Genomic DNA, 15,412 nt, shown 5'->3' with positions numbered 1-15,412 from the left:
CCTTGTTATCCTGTGAGAATTGATACTGAACTTGTGTGAATTTTGCACTCCTCACCAAGCTTGACATTCTAAAGCGCCTTCTGAAATTTTTGTTAATTTGTAAGTGATCTAGTCTAGAACATAGCCTGTTTTAGCATGTGGACTCGAAGAACACTCTAAATCTGAAATAGATGCCACCTCAAAACTTTGGTCACAACTTGCTTGTGCCAGAGTTCAGCTGACTCCTTTGAATAGGTGTATGATAACTCCTCTGACTTATCCTTTCCAGTATCACTAAAGATCAGGGTAGCAGGGGGAGGGAAAGGTGTTTTGGTCCAGCTGTGCCCATGATTCCAGTCCAGCTGGAGTTTTATGCTTAAATGATCAGCAATGAAATAGTTAGCAGTATTCATGGTGAACTTGGATGCTTAATGACAATCTAACATCCATTTAAAATTTCAGAGCTCCTGAATGCAGACACCTGTTCCCTATATACAGGTCCATAGTTATGCAGGGCGCTCTAAATAATAATGCTTGGGTCATTTTGTATCTGAGCTCTTGTGGCAGAATGCAGCTACAGGCTCAGCCTATCTTGGTTCATTGGGAAGTGATGGAATGGCATTCTGCTGCATGCTGTTCATGCTTCATTGTTGTGCAGCCCTTCATGCAGAGTTGGCACAGCATCACAATGCTGTCATGTTTCTACCAACACACAGGGTAATAGAACCTAGGGAGCACTACAGCTGACTAGAAAGTAGGATTGTGCTAGAGCTGTTGGCATAAAAACAGTCCCCAGAATAAAATAATAAATCAGTGCTCTATCTTTCCTAGGCTAGTCTGGGAACATTCATAATCTGTAACGCTAAGCAACTATGAAATAATCCCATTATCTCTGAGGCACCAGGGATGTGCATCCACATGTAACTAAAGTTTTCCATGGTCACTGGCGTGACTTGAAATAGGTGAATTTTTTGCTTTCGAAGGATCGTTCAGATTCTTGCTCTGCCCTGGATTTCTTATTTGACTTATGATCCAAAAGCTGGAACTCAATGAAAAGACTCCCATTGATGTCAGTGAACTGTGGGTGAGGTCCTTACTCTCTCCATCTCAGTTCCCACTCTGTAATACTCCCCTAACTCACGGAGGTGTTGACCACGAATCCGTTAATGGGCACTCCCCCACTACAGAGTGAGTGCCATAGAACTACCTAAGACAGATAGTGAAATGCCGAGTCGTTTTCACTTTCCAGTTCTCCAGCCCCAACATAATACTGGTGTATCTAGGCTTCCAAGCCTGCGGCTGAACAGTTAAAAAGCTGTAATCACCTTAGGTTTGTAAAATAATTCCCTTCCTCTCTGAACCAATGCTTTTGGACCTAAACTAGTTGATAGTGCCCCTAGAACGGAAGCCAATAGATCTATGTATGTCCAATGATGCAGTGCAATATAGTGTATTCCGCTTTGAAAACAGAACCTAAGCACTAGTGTGTGCTAGAAGAGCAAGGTAGGGGTGTGTATGTATGTGTGTGTATATGTCTATATAATGTGGAAGGTTTCATTTGTGAGCTGGGTGAGTGTCAAATCTTGCCTACAGCCCATTAGTAAAAACCTGCTTTTGTTCTCTTATTTTGAAACAGTGAAATGTGCTTTCGGAACTGCATCCGTTTCAGAATCAAAATACTTCTTGTTCTGCCTTCGCTGTCAGCGTAGGAAGAAATGCTCTGAGCAGTCACTCAGTAAACACTCCTGCGAGAGTGATTCTTGTGACGGATGCTCAGCTTTCCTGTAGCTTGTAACTTGGACAGTGGCTGTCACTAATTTTGGGATAGCTGCTTTCTATCCCGCCCAGCCCTTGAATTTGCATGACTGGTACTAACATTCAGAATGTGGCTAGAGTTCAGGAGCCAGCAACAGCAGGGGTATGGCTGAGGGGGAAGCTACAGTGCAAACGTTGAAGAGTAGTGCTTGTTACCTTGACAACAGCTCCATTAACAGGAATAATAGTGACAGTTTGAAATGTGTAGAGAGGAGAACGTGGGCGTCCTCATTGAACAGGTTTTAAAACTGAGCTAGCGCTGTCTCCCTGATCTCTGTGCCATAATACAGTGTGAATGTCTCAGTGGAACGTGTCCTCATAGGGTTCATGGGAATGCCCACATCTGACCTGCCGAAAGAGAGATGTGACAATGGTTGGAGTTCTACCTTTATTCCCTTCCCTTGCATTATAAAGGCTTTAAAGGGGTTTCAGGAAATACAATGTTTTTTTCCTCCTCCTCCTCCTCCTTTCAGCTATTCATATCATAATCTTTTGGTATTGCTGAGAAAGTGTTTATGTATCGCAGTAGCACAAGTGATGGGCCAGGGCCCCATTATGCTAGGTGTTGTACAAGCACCGAACAAAACATCCCTGCCGCAAAGAGCTTATTCAATTGCAAGTGAAGGATTGGTAGCCCTAGAGATGAAAGGCCTCACTTTCTCCATGGGGTAGGGGCAGTTTCCACCCCACTCCTTTGCCAATCTGCCTTGCCCCTGGACATCCCCCATCTAAGGGTTTGTCTTGACTAGCATGTGGGGTGCTGTTTTAACTTTAGTTACTATGATTGTGGAGTGGCTAGAGTAGCATTTACAGACTTTTGTCCCAGCTCTGGTTTGCCTTGGGCTCAGCCTAGGTTAACCCCCGCAATGTTAACCTTGCATTTGTAATACCATTAACTGGTAGTCAGTTAGCGCCTGCTAAAACAGGTCCACAAACGATCCTGGGAAGGAGAGTGTCCAGGGTCCATGGCATATTTAAATCCTTAGTTTACAGCCTTCCAAATAGGGTATAAGAGGATATTTCTCATTCTATGCTGGTGAGAAATAATGTGTAATTCAGGCATGCATATTAACTGGGTGTGAAGCCAGAGAGCTACAGTGATTCTGACTTGTGCATAATTTAAATGCTAAACTAATCACCTTTTAAAAAGTGAAGCAGTTAGCTTATTAATAGGTGCTAACTACACCTGCCTGGTTCTTTTGGTGAACTGTGCTGCCAAGAAACCAATTGTTATTTCTGGGCTCTCCTGGTTGAGGTGAGCTGTTTACTATCTTATTGAAAATGGACGTGGTTCGGCAGTGCTAGGCCTAGGCCACTGTAACAGGGGCCTCAGAGGTATAGCTGACCTTGCATGAATTTATTTTAAGGTTGTTAATTTCCAGTTCCAAAATGTCTGGTCTTGACAGACAGACATAAGCTAGAGCCACCTTCTCTGAATAGTTTGCTAAGAGTTTGTGACTTGTGGGTGAATATTTTGTAAAACGTAAGTACAACGTGTAGTGTGCTATATTTATATGGTCATGTATGTTACAGATGCTATGTAAAATATCAATAGACAGCACCTGTGTCACACTTTGGGGACCCAATTCTCCTCTTGCTTATGCTAGTTTTTATTCCCCTGGGGGGGGTGAGCACCACGACTCCTGTTAGAGGACCATGTTGCTTGGGGATTTTTCATTCTTCCTACATGGGTATTTGCCTACTTCTGCAAACAAACAATGGGGGTCAAAATAAGGGTATCTTTCTCTGTTCTGATTGAGATGGAGATAAGACAAACCTCTGTTGTGATGTAGACCCCTATCCACAAGAGCCCAGACCGGGGTTCCTTCTCTTAATACATCTCCTATTTGCCTCTCAATCTCCTATATACCAAACATATAATGGAGCCCCCTTACCTATTTCTTCCAATCGCTAATGCTCTTACACCCCATGCTTTCCTCAATAGCACATGAGTGTTTTGTTGCGTAGTTGGACCCTGATTTTTCAGAAGTGACTTGTGGTTGTGGGTATTCATCCTGACGTACATTTCAAAAGTCTCTAGCTTTTTAGGTGGCCAATACTTTCTAAAACTCAAGCTCCTGTCATGTGTCTCCAGTTGGGTAACCAAGCTCACTGGTCACATGAAAATCTTGGCCTTTAGACACCAAAGATCTGAAAAGTGGGATTATCCTCCCCCCCCCCCCCGCTCACCCCTCCCTCCCCCAAAAATTACCCTCCCCTCTTTATATTTAGTGTTGTGTATTGCCCCCTACTTTACCCCTCAGCTACCAAACTACATCTGGTTTTACTTGCTTTATGTGCTGGTCTGATGAACCAACATTTTCAAACAGAAGTGTAGTATGAGTTAAGCTCATGTTATCTCTTTCTCTGAAAAGCACTAACTTTTGACCTCTGCTGTTAATAACCATTTTGCAATAAATGGCACATCTTTAGACAGGTTAAAAGCTACCTTTTGTGTACAGTAGGGAGCTGGAACTCCTAGGTGTAACCAACTCTGGTGTGAGTTACAGACTACAGATTCTCCCAGGCTAACTAGAATTCAATTTACGACTGGTTGAAAGTTGTTACTACTGCCTGTTCAAGCATGTGTGAAGTGAATTTGAGGGGGTCCTGGTCCACTTCCTATGAAGCAAGCACAAAACCCACTCTGCACTCAGAGCATTAATTATTCCTCTTGTTAGTAGTCCTAGAAGAGAGGCCAAGGCGTGAAGTTGGTCATCGGGGAGAACTTTCCTCTTAATCCTGTATGGTGTATGTCTAGCTCACAGTCAATCCCCATTAGTAAAGCCACATCTGGGAAAGCTTGGCTAGCGGTTTTGTGCTCTACCTGTTCTGTGGTTAAGGATGATGGCTCAGTGTGATACTATACTGAAAGATGGGAGAAAGTAGATTCCACAATGAGAAGGGGATGAGAGGCCCTTAATTGACCAGTGCTGTTTCCAAGCTCTACATGCTCTCTAATTATGAAATGCAACCTAAAGCTGGTAGATTAGCACTACTGGGCCTTTTCTTTGTAACTTCTGTTTGTATGGTTTTTCTTAAAGCCCTAGGTCCTGGTGTTGGGTGTAATACTTACTCCTGTTATCTTGTCCAGGCACCCCTGCACTCATAACCTCTCAATGTCCCTTCCACTCCTATGATTAGAGTATGTGCTGGGCCTGAAATAAAACAACTCCCAACACCCCCTATCTCTAGTCTTTCATGCCTGTGAAGAAGAGCTTGAAACACTAAAGAGCTAAACTTTTTGTGGGGGAGGGTAAATCACATGCTGATTTTGTTTGAAGAGGTGGGGTGGGTGATACTGCCTGTGTCTAAGGGTTCAGTGCCCTATCGTAGCGTGCTTATAGCTGGTTCCTGTGAAGCAGGGGGTGATGACAAAGGACCCTCTGCCTGAACAGCTGGCTATGGGCATTGCTTAATTACTACCTGCAGAAAGAGCGGGGGAGGGGAGAGGTGGAAGTGATCAATTTCTCATATAACGGCTGCTCGACCCAACTTGGCACCATTGAAACTACGTTTCCCATCAGCCCCTGGGGCTGCCAAGTTAGAACGGCGTCACGTGATTACTATTAGCGATGGAGAGGCTGCATCCGGGTCCTACTCTTCCTTCCCCTCCCTTCCTCCCCCCGTAACGACCATAACAACCAGAAGAGAGGAAGCGCTAAGGCCTGGTGGACATCCGCCCGTGCTGGTTACAGAAGCACCGCCCCTGCGGCGAGCTGATTGGGCAGCGGTTGTAAGAACGGCCGTCTCATTGGTCAGTGGGAGTGAGGGGATGTCACAAAGGATAGGTAGGCGCGGCGGCGGCGCAGGGAGCGAGCGGCGGCGCAGGCGGAGGGGGTGGCTCCCCCTCCCTGTCTGTCCCCTTCTCCCGGCGGCGGCTCCTTCATGAGGGCGCCCAGGGCTGGCGGCAGGTTCCCGTGAGGAGCGGTGGGCGGGGCCTGGCGCTCGTCTCCCGCTGGCCCCCGCGCGGGCCCGGCGGTAGCGGCAGGTGAGGACCCCCCCCCTCCACACACACACACACACCCCGGGGCCGCTCTCCTGGCGGGGCGGGGAGCTCGCTGCCGGAGCAGGGGCGCTGCGCAGGGCCCGGGGCCGCCCGGCAGCGATCGCTGTCTTCTTTGTTTGCAGGCGCCTCTCGCTGCCTGGCCCAGCCCGCGGGCTCCCGCAGTCCCCACGGAGCCGGGCGGCGCGGGGCCCAGGAGACGATCTGCCCAGGCGCCCCTCAAGGCAGGATCTCGCCCTGCTGCCAGGAGCCCGCTCGGGGTTCCGCGTGCGCGGAGCGAGCACCGCCCTCCTCAACTGGGGCAGGGGTCAACACTGGCACCGGGGGGATTGGCGCTTCCTAGGCACGTGCTCGGTACACCTCTTGGCGGGGCTGTGACCCAGTCCCTCTTCCGGAGCTAAAGCTTTGTCTCCGGTGGTACTGCTAAAATAGCACTGTTTGTTACACTTTTCTTTCATCGCCTGGCTGTCTGCCTTGTGGGTTTTAACTACCGTTTTATTTAATGATTCCTTGTGTTTAAAAGTCAACAGCGAGCGATTAGTTTGTTAAAGAGCGCATCCTGCCATTGCTAAAACTGTCCTTGTGTTCTCCGTAGGTGCAACATTTGAAACATGAACAGCAATACGCGTTATCAGTTTTCAAAGCTGGAACACAGTTGTCTGCGACGTTTCCAAACTAACCTTTACACAAGGAATTTGTAAATCCTTTGTAATGGCCAACAAGAAAGAACCTCCTTTCTTCAATGATGATAACGTGGGACCGTTTCACTACAAACTTCCTTTTTATGAAACTATGGAGCTCTTCATTGAGACACTTACAGGAACGTGCTTTGAGCTGCGAGTGGCTCCCTTTGAAACAGTGATTTCTGTGAAAGCTAAAATTCAAAGATTAGAAGGTACCTGTCTCTCTCCTTTATAAAGTCAGCACATTGTATATCATTTTAAAGGAAAAGTCAACTTGCAAATGACCCTTAATTATAATTGTGCTGAAGATCAAGCTAGGGAATTAATGTAAGTGGGTGATGCTGTCCATAAATTAGTTTGTAGCTAATGGTTTAGTAACCTCTGGTTTAAAGAGACTTCTGACATTTCCTGTAATTTATTCCTCCTTGTTTTTGTACATCCTGCTAAGGTATTATAAGGGCACAGTTTATCACTAGTAAAACTTTAACAATTTCTCCTTTTTTGGAGATATTATTCACTGTGTCAGAGGATTATCTTAGACACAACTTTTTGGTTCACATACTAGAGTTTTAAAGCATTGGAGTTTTAATGTGAAGAAGCTGCTGATTTGTCTTGCCTATAGTTCACTGGCTGTTCCTAGGTATAGTCAGGAGGTGGACTCTGCTTTTTCTTAAAGTGACAAAGTTGCTGCATGTGTTGAAATTAAAACACCTTTGATGCTGATCTTATTCTACAGTATGTAAAAACTTTATTCAGTGAATGGGGACTTATTGTTAACTATTAGATCTAAAGCACCATGTGAAGTACGGCCCCATTCCCAGGAGGCCTAACTCTAAGGATTAAATCTACCTCCATGAAACTTTGCACTGGTGCAACTAAATCATTGGCTTTGCACCAGTATACAGAAGGATTTGCACCAGTACCAAAGTCAGCTGTGCTGCTCTAAGCCCCATTTTGTGCCAGTTTAGTATGTCTACATTAAGAGTTTTTACCAGTTTAACTACACCAATGGAGTTATACAGATATGAAGTCTAATTAAGGCCCTATCTACATGAAGGAAATTCACAAATTCTTTAACATCTTGTGGAGGCTGTGGGGATACGGGTTGCATGATGAGTGGAGGGAGAGGTTCTTATGAGGTTGTTTTTTTTTTCCCCATCATGGCTGAGTATGGTGGTAGAATGCTAGCCATATCAAGCGAGTTAAAGGATTTGGGGGACAGGAGTCAGTTGCTTAATGCACAGGAGCAGGAGAGCTGCTCCAAGAAGAGGAGGAAAAGGGGCGGCAGTATGTAAGGAAAAATTCTGGAGCTGTAAGTGGAAGAAGGAAATAGCATATTAAGGTGAGCAGAGCTTGTGGTGGTAGGGAGAAAGAAGAGTAAGGAAAATGGAAATCTGTAGAAGTCCTTGAATGTGGTGAGGAAGAGGAACTTAAATTTCCTGCAGAAAATATCTGGAGGCTAGCGAATAGGCATATTACGCTAGGCATATCTAACTTGTGGGAAGATCACAATGAGAATTTGATTATCACTAAAGGTTGTGTTATAGTTACAAATAGTGCCACTTACTAGAACTTTATGATTTACGAGTTGCATTTCTCAGAGTGGGAAAGTGGTAAACTGCTTGACATTCCTGAATAATGGGTCTGATTGTATAGGCTTTAAATTACTGATAAATATACTCCACAAAAATGTGGAAGACACAGAGGTCCACCAATGCTCATCTCTGAAAATCACTTGTATGGATTAGTGTTCCAGAGTGGGGCTAAAAGACCCCAAGATCCTCCCCAATGTGCTGTGTTAGGGGCAGATAGGCAATTTTTCCTGACTTGCAGTTGATCAGCTTGTACATGTAAATAGAATGCCATGGTGAAACATCCCATCTTACACTGTAAATGTAAGTTACAGGCAAGTAATTACCCCCATACTATTGTGTAGGTCAGGATCTCTGAGAAGGAAATACAGAATCTGGGATTTCTGTGAGGGAAATCCAGAATGACATTAACAGTTCCCTTACAAGATTTGCACTCAACAATGGTCAACTATAACAAATGCTGCTAGCAGAATTAAAAACTAGCAAAGAGAACTATTCTTTTGTCCGTTGCTGTACTATCAAGAGACACCAGTGCATTGTCTACGCTGTAACCAGGCCTGAAAACAGACAGATGGGGACCAAGTAAATATGAATATTTCAAATACTGCCAAAGCCACTTTCCTACTCCCTATTTCATAATCTGACCTTCTTGGGCAGGTTTAGGGACGTGGAAATAGTTGATGTCTGCTTTAAGAAAGCTGGATATCTCACCGAGAACAGCCCCAACACCTCTCTGCTGATTTTACCTGGTATGAAGAGCACAGGTAAACTTTGATAACAGGTAAGAGCCCAAAGTTCCTCTAGCACATCTAAACCCTCAGTCTGTGTGTAACTGCTTGAAACTCAACCAGAGCTGATGTGGTGATCATGCCTTTCAGCCGCAGATCTGTTCCCATGCATGCAGTCTGTCCCATGCAAATCACAGCAAACTTGTAAGCAAAGATTCAAACTTGTCGTAGCAAATTACACTTGATTATCTTCAAGGCAGTGACAACCTGGATTCTTGCTTCACCCAGAACAGTTCAATTGAATGAGACTTTGGAGATGCTGTAGTGAAAGAGAGAGCCTCATTTGTCTCTGATAGCAATGGCATAAGAATTTAAATGCTGTCCTAGTCAGTCTTCCTCAGAATAGGACTACTGTCAGCAACAACCTCCACCTCATCAGTTTCGCTTCCTGCAGGAATCGTATATTAAGGTAGAATGCTAGGGTATGTAAAAAACAGCATATTGATTGATCATGGATGTGACAATAAATCACTCTGTAGATCTAGATCAGACTAACGCAAGCAAAGTGATTATAAAGTGGTAAGATTTTGGACTGCAATACAATGAAATTGTAAATATGAATTCTTTTACTAAAAACATACTGAGGAGACTGGAATAATTGGTTCTCTTCTGTTGCTGTTGGACTGAGAGTGATCCCTACCCAAGTCTCTCTAATGGCCCCGCAAGTGAACCTTTTACATTTGTAAAGTCACCCCTCAGCCCATAGTTGTCTTTCCTTAAGGCAAAATACGGAATATTTTATAAAAGGTAGAACCAAAAAAGAGAAAAAGTGTTCTTTTTAGAAATATGTTTCCTCCAGTTCTCTTCATATTCTGTATCACAAGTGCATTACATGTAAACAGCATCAGTCTTATTTCTTACCACTTAAAGTCATAATCAACTGGTAGTTACTTTTACAGCAACCTATTGTGATGTCACAGAATTTATTTCAGTTGAAAAGCAAGCAGTGGGAATGGATTGAACTCTGCAGCTTACTCTGATTTCTTGCAGAGGCAAGCTCCACCACTGCAAATAGTGGGACTGCCTACGCTGGGGTTTATATCAGCTGTAGAAAGTAGTTCTGGCTGCTGGAATCTTGTCTACTCCTCTTGCTGTAAGAAGGTTTAAAACTGGCTTGCATTTTTTGGAAACATTTCCCCAGTGTAGATAGGGTCTCCTAGGCAAAGCAAAGATTGCTTTACCAACTCAACATCTTCAGTCAGGGACAGTAAATGTTAAAAAGTCAATTAATATCCTACAAGGACATCTTCCAGCAGATAGTCATGCCTGGGGAAGGGTTTCGCAAATATATGATGAAAGTTCCAGTTGTATAGATTGACCTTCAGATGAATATTTGGGGTGATAAAATGCAAGGTGGAATAAAAAAAGGGAACAGACTATTTAGTTACAATACTAAATACAAACCTGTTTCCTGATCCACATGTTGTGGGGTGGAGGAGATGTTTTTGGCATCTTACAGCAGGTACACTAAGGAAACCTGGAAGATGTAGTGAGACAGAATGGGATTGAACTTCAAGAGCTGTGTCTGACAGGCTGGCTCCAAGAGGGGAGAAAATGATAGTGTTCTGTATAGCAATGTAAATTATGCCTTTGAGGGCAGAGAGGCGGGGAGAGGACCTGGATTGCTCCCCTGGCTCTTGCAGAGCAGGTTGTCACTTGGAGTGGCAGTAGATGTTTGGAGAGAGGTAAGACCTGAATTTGCTATCACCCCCTCCCCTGAGCTCCAGTTGGCCAGCTGAGCTGATGCAACCTTGAGATATAGCTGAGCCCTACTTGCTCGGAACTGATTAGAACTGCCCAGTAGCAGGGCCACATGCTTCATAGGACGAGGAGGCTCTGTGTGATCCTCATGATCATTGCCAGCTTTATATTCCAAGTCTGTATGCAGATGTCTCATAGAAGGTAAACTACAATCCTGCAAAAGAACACCTAATGCAGCTTTCCTTGTATATGAACCTACAGAAACGGATACTACTTTATTTGCATTTTAAATGTAGGATTTATAGGAAACAGCATAAAAGTGAGTGTGTCTATGCTCCGTTATTGCAGACAGTAAAATTATTTTTTTTCAGCATCCCCCACCAAAAAAAAGTACTGTCACCTTAAGAAGAATGAAAAAAATGTCTGATTCCGTAGGATTCAAGTTAGGTCATTTTGTCGCAAAAGAACATTTTGTAACAAATGATCTATTAGTTTATCAAAGTAATTGGAAATCACCCCTTCAAGGCAGACAAAACCATGACAAATTCAGCCAATAAAGACTGTGTAACCAGAACTGTTAAGTTGAAAACCATTTTACTATAGAAGACTCACTGGTTTTTGCCAACTTGCTTTTGCTCATGCTGTAGACTTTAAATATGACCAATTATTAAATAGCCAACTGAAGAAAAGGCATGTGTTGCTCTATCATGTGAAGGTTTCTCCTTCATATGTGACTTTGTCAGATTTCAAATGGGCACAGCACTACTGTCATTTCATGCCTTTTTTTCTGGCTGAAGTAAAGATATGTTGGCAGCTTCTAATGTTGAAGGGATAAAAGCGACCCCTCCCATAACCTCATGGGGACATTTCCTGTAGTTCATAATTTATTTTTTAAAAAATTGACAGTTGCTCCAAAATGTGAGCTCTGCTTCAGAATTGTTCAGTAGGCCCTGTAGCAACAGTGAACTGATACCGACTGGCTCTTTTGTGCCCTGTTCATGCTCTGTTGTGTTCTCAACTCTTGCTAGGTGTGTTGACTGCAGTGCTATGATTTTGAGAGCTTGATTCTATTCTCATATGTGCATCAAACATAATTGATGACTAAATTCCAATTTGAGGGCCAAAGTCTTTCCTCAGATATACTTGTGCAGCCTCAGTGTGCAAGGGTTGTAAATCTATGAGCCAAATTCTTCCCTCGCAGTTTATCTTGGTGATGCAGAAATCAGTAAAGTCATCTTGACTTTCAGTTTGCTGGTGAGTTTACAAGGGTGGCAGCTAGAAAAAAAAACATCTTGTTGATATCCAGAGTCGTTGACATGATATATGGAACCCTTTCTGTCATTTTATCACACTGTGACATCTCTGCTCAACCCAGTTTTACTAGTATTTGTGTCTTGCTCTGATCTGTTGTTACTGTTCCAAACCATTGTGCTGTATCATAATATTTTGCAGCTTATATTTATCAGAATACTAGGCAGATCTTACAAGGCATTTGGTTATCAACATTAATCATTCTTCCTGCTCTTAAACAACGTAGTGTTAAAATTACACATACCTGGGCAAGATCACTTCAAAAACGAAGTTATGGAAGTTGTATCTTGCTGCAGTTTATCACAGACGTTGTGCAGTGTTCCATAATGAGATCTGTGGAGGTGGTGAGTTTGGGGTCCTATGGTGTCATAACTGGATATCATACATATTTGATGCCAGTTGTATCCTCGGTCACTTACTGTGTCTTTCAGTTGACATAGTGTACTCTAGGTTATCAAGCAAACATTACTAAGAACTCATATTGTGTATTACATTATTCTGTACCCTCACTTGAGGATTAGAATATGCAAGTAAATAGAGTATTGAGCATACAGACATTAGAATTACCAGGAGTAATTTGGTGTATTTAGTATCTGTTGTTTTACTGAAACTGCGTAGAAATGGTTCTTATGAACCATAAAATATTTGAGGCTTTTATCACCAAAAAAGCAAAATTGCTCTCACTGTTAAATGCAGGAGTTGTATTTTTCTGTTATCCTTCATACTAGGTATTCAAAGGTCAATAGAAACTAACTTATGATCTGCTTCAAATATTTGAAATGTTAGGATTAAGCTATTAAGAACAAACGTTATGTGAGCGACAACATAATATAAAGTTTTTTGTTCGGTGATATTATTGTAGGCCAAAAATATATAGTAAGGAAAAGATCCATTTCTCACAAATTGCCTGTACCTGGCAAACGTGCTACTTTTTGTCAGCTTCTTATGAACACTGTGCTTCATCTGTTTAAATTGCAGAATACCCTATTATATATAAAGAGAGCTAATAATTAGAAAGTTCGTGTTACTGGTCACTTAGGAACTTCTCATTCATCCAGATCTACAAAGATTGAGAACGCTTATGTACAGTAACCCTCCGTTATTCCTCTTTGTGGTCATAGAGATTCTGACTCACATCTGCCTTCATTGACAAACACGCACACTCATCGTGTTCCTATGGCTGAAACTGAGGGCTGAATTTGACTATGAAGCAGGGGATGAATTAAAATCATCAATTTAAAAAATCATTTTTACTCATTTACATGCTGCTAGTTCTTTATTTCCCATTCTGTAGTCTTAAATTGCTAAAATTGAATGTTTTGTAGCTTCATAATTGCAAGTAGAATTTCGGATTTTACTATTTTTTCCTGTTAAAAAGTTTCACATTTAAAATGTTGTTGTATGCTGACAAAGACCAAGTCCATGGCCCCATTAACAGCCTGACCATCATAAACTCAGACACCATATTGATAAGTAAATAGACCATGCTGTATTGGTAATCAGTATCACCTTCCTATACAGTATATTGAACTGCCTCAAGTGAAGAAAGCTGAAATGTTTCACCAGCCCATATATAGTCTTCCATCCGGATTTTCAGTTTGAAGTCCATGACCCTTGTGTTTCTACGTCTTAGATGTTTCTGAAAATTCCACCCATAGGCCCCAGCCTCAGCCTGATTTAAATCACTCGATCCTACCAAGGAGTAGTTACATCTCTCTTTTTACTCTATCAGTTATATGCAAGAACAGCATCCTCTTCCATATTTCTTCTGTCACAACACAACTCAATTTTCAGTGTTTCAGAGGATGAAGGGACGTGTACATACTACAATGTAATTTTAATGTTTGGCTATGAAGAGCCATTTGGATAAACATCATAAATTCTTATCTGAATGTATTCATAAGGCCAAGTAACCCTTTCTCAGTGTGTTAATTGTCCTATGGAGGAATCTTACTAGTGCCAGGAGGAGTGCAAACCATAAAATGGGTTTGATTTTTTTTATGTTTCCACCTTACTAGGCCACTAGGAAAAGAATATGTATAGGAGCAACAGAGATGCAAAAGCTAAGGATTCTCCACTGCTGTGTTTTGGGAGGTATTTGCATGATTTAGAGAGTGCTAGCTTTTTGCGTCCAGTGCCATGACCCTTGTGCCTCAGTGTGAAGATTAGTGTTTCCACTGCTCCTGCAGGCAGGCAGTATGTGGTTTCCATATAGTTTCATTCTACTTACTATATTTGTAGAATGTTTTTAATGAAGTCTTAAAATGTACTGTACTTTGTGTGGGTCATTTGGACAGAATTGCTTCCACCTGACACTTTGTTAATTTTCAAAGGCCCAGCAGACGGATCAACATGCTAACTGTGATTTGTCCCTTTGGCTATCTACCTTTCAATCTTAAATAACTTGACGATTACAAATATTTTTCCTTTCAAACTTGTCTGGTTGTGAGTTTACCCAAGAAATCAAGACTGGAAACTGTCACTCTCCTTTTAGGAAGGTATAAATGGTCATTACTGAACTCTGTACAGTTTGCTTTAAATGGGTGTCAAACTATAAATGAGTTGTCCATACACATGGAGGGAAAACAAAGTTAGCCAGCAAGTGAAACATATGACTTCCTGTAATTTCCAGTGCAAAACACAGACCTCATGTACACTGCTGCTTCTCAGCACTCAACCCTGTTTCCTTTTAATAATACGCTGTCATGTCAAATTTGTCCTAAAATGTTGGTGTGGTTTAATAACAAGCTTTATTAGACATAAGACTAGTAAAGTGTTTCTGTAATTTAAAAAACAGACCTGTGAGTGTTTGCAGTGCAAAATTTGCACAGCCGTGGATCCTGCACCGGGATCTGAAACTTCAGATTTAGCAGACACAGAAGTAAAAACACTATAAACTGGTGAAGCCTGGTCTAACTAGGGCTGCCATGGGTGGGCAATCTTTATCTAAAACACTGAAGTGTAGCCATTTGCTATTATCCAAGGTAAGGGATGATCTGACAGACAAGTTTCTGTATCCGTAACTGGTCAGAGCCAGAAGCCTTATTCTAACTTGCTGCCAAGGCTCAAAGACCTTGTCTACACTGGTGGCAGCATGAAGGATACATGCTGCTACACACAGCAGTGAAGGGCAGGTTGTGTCCACGCTGTGGCATGTTGCTATACAAGGCAGTGAAAGGCTCTGGCAGGTGGGAGGCAGTTGGGAAAGGCTTGAGCAGCAGGGACCCCACTGCTTTTCCCTGCCACTGGAGTCTCACTGTGGTGGGGAAAGGCTCTGCTGGCAAGGAGGCAGCAGGATACTACACTGCTAAAAGTGAAGATGTGGGAGGCACTGTGCTTGGGTGTGTAGAAAGCCATGTAGTGTGTGTACCCTAGGGTTCTGGCATGTCTGTACTCACCTAAGCAATACCTCACTGGCTACACAGCTAGTAAGGGTGTAAGCAGCAGGGCATTCAGTGTCTGTACGCTGCACACTGCCATAAGTATAGATTTACTCAAAGTGTGTGCACAAGATTCAGGGGGTAGGAACTGGATGAC

The 15,412-nt window shown here is 42.8% G+C and overlaps 1 protein-coding gene across 3 annotated transcripts in view; it reads left to right on the top strand.

Moving 5' to 3' along the window:
* Window positions 1-5,594: 5,594 nt before the first annotated feature.
* ZFAND4 (zinc finger AN1-type containing 4) overlaps window positions 5,595-15,412 on the top strand; it is a 39,662-nt gene continuing 29,844 nt past the window's right edge. For 2 of the 3 annotated variants that reach the window (XM_054034830.1, XM_054034829.1), the window contains exons 1-2: window positions 5,595-5,785; window positions 6,396-6,695. In XM_054034830.1, coding sequence (XP_053890805.1) covers window positions 6,512-6,695 — 184 coding nt within the window. In that variant the 5' untranslated portion in view covers window positions 5,595-5,785; window positions 6,396-6,511. Of the gene's footprint in view, window positions 5,786-6,395; window positions 6,696-8,790; window positions 8,857-15,412 lie in introns of those variants that run through there. The other variant, XM_054034831.1, reaches the window with a different exon arrangement.

The sequence above is a fragment of the Malaclemys terrapin genome, chromosome 7 (assembly GCF_027887155.1).
Source record: "Malaclemys terrapin pileata isolate rMalTer1 chromosome 7, rMalTer1.hap1, whole genome shotgun sequence".
In the NCBI taxonomy this organism is placed as follows: domain Eukaryota; kingdom Metazoa; phylum Chordata; order Testudines; family Emydidae; genus Malaclemys; species Malaclemys terrapin.
This window is presented reverse-complemented; position numbering and strand designations above follow the sequence as displayed.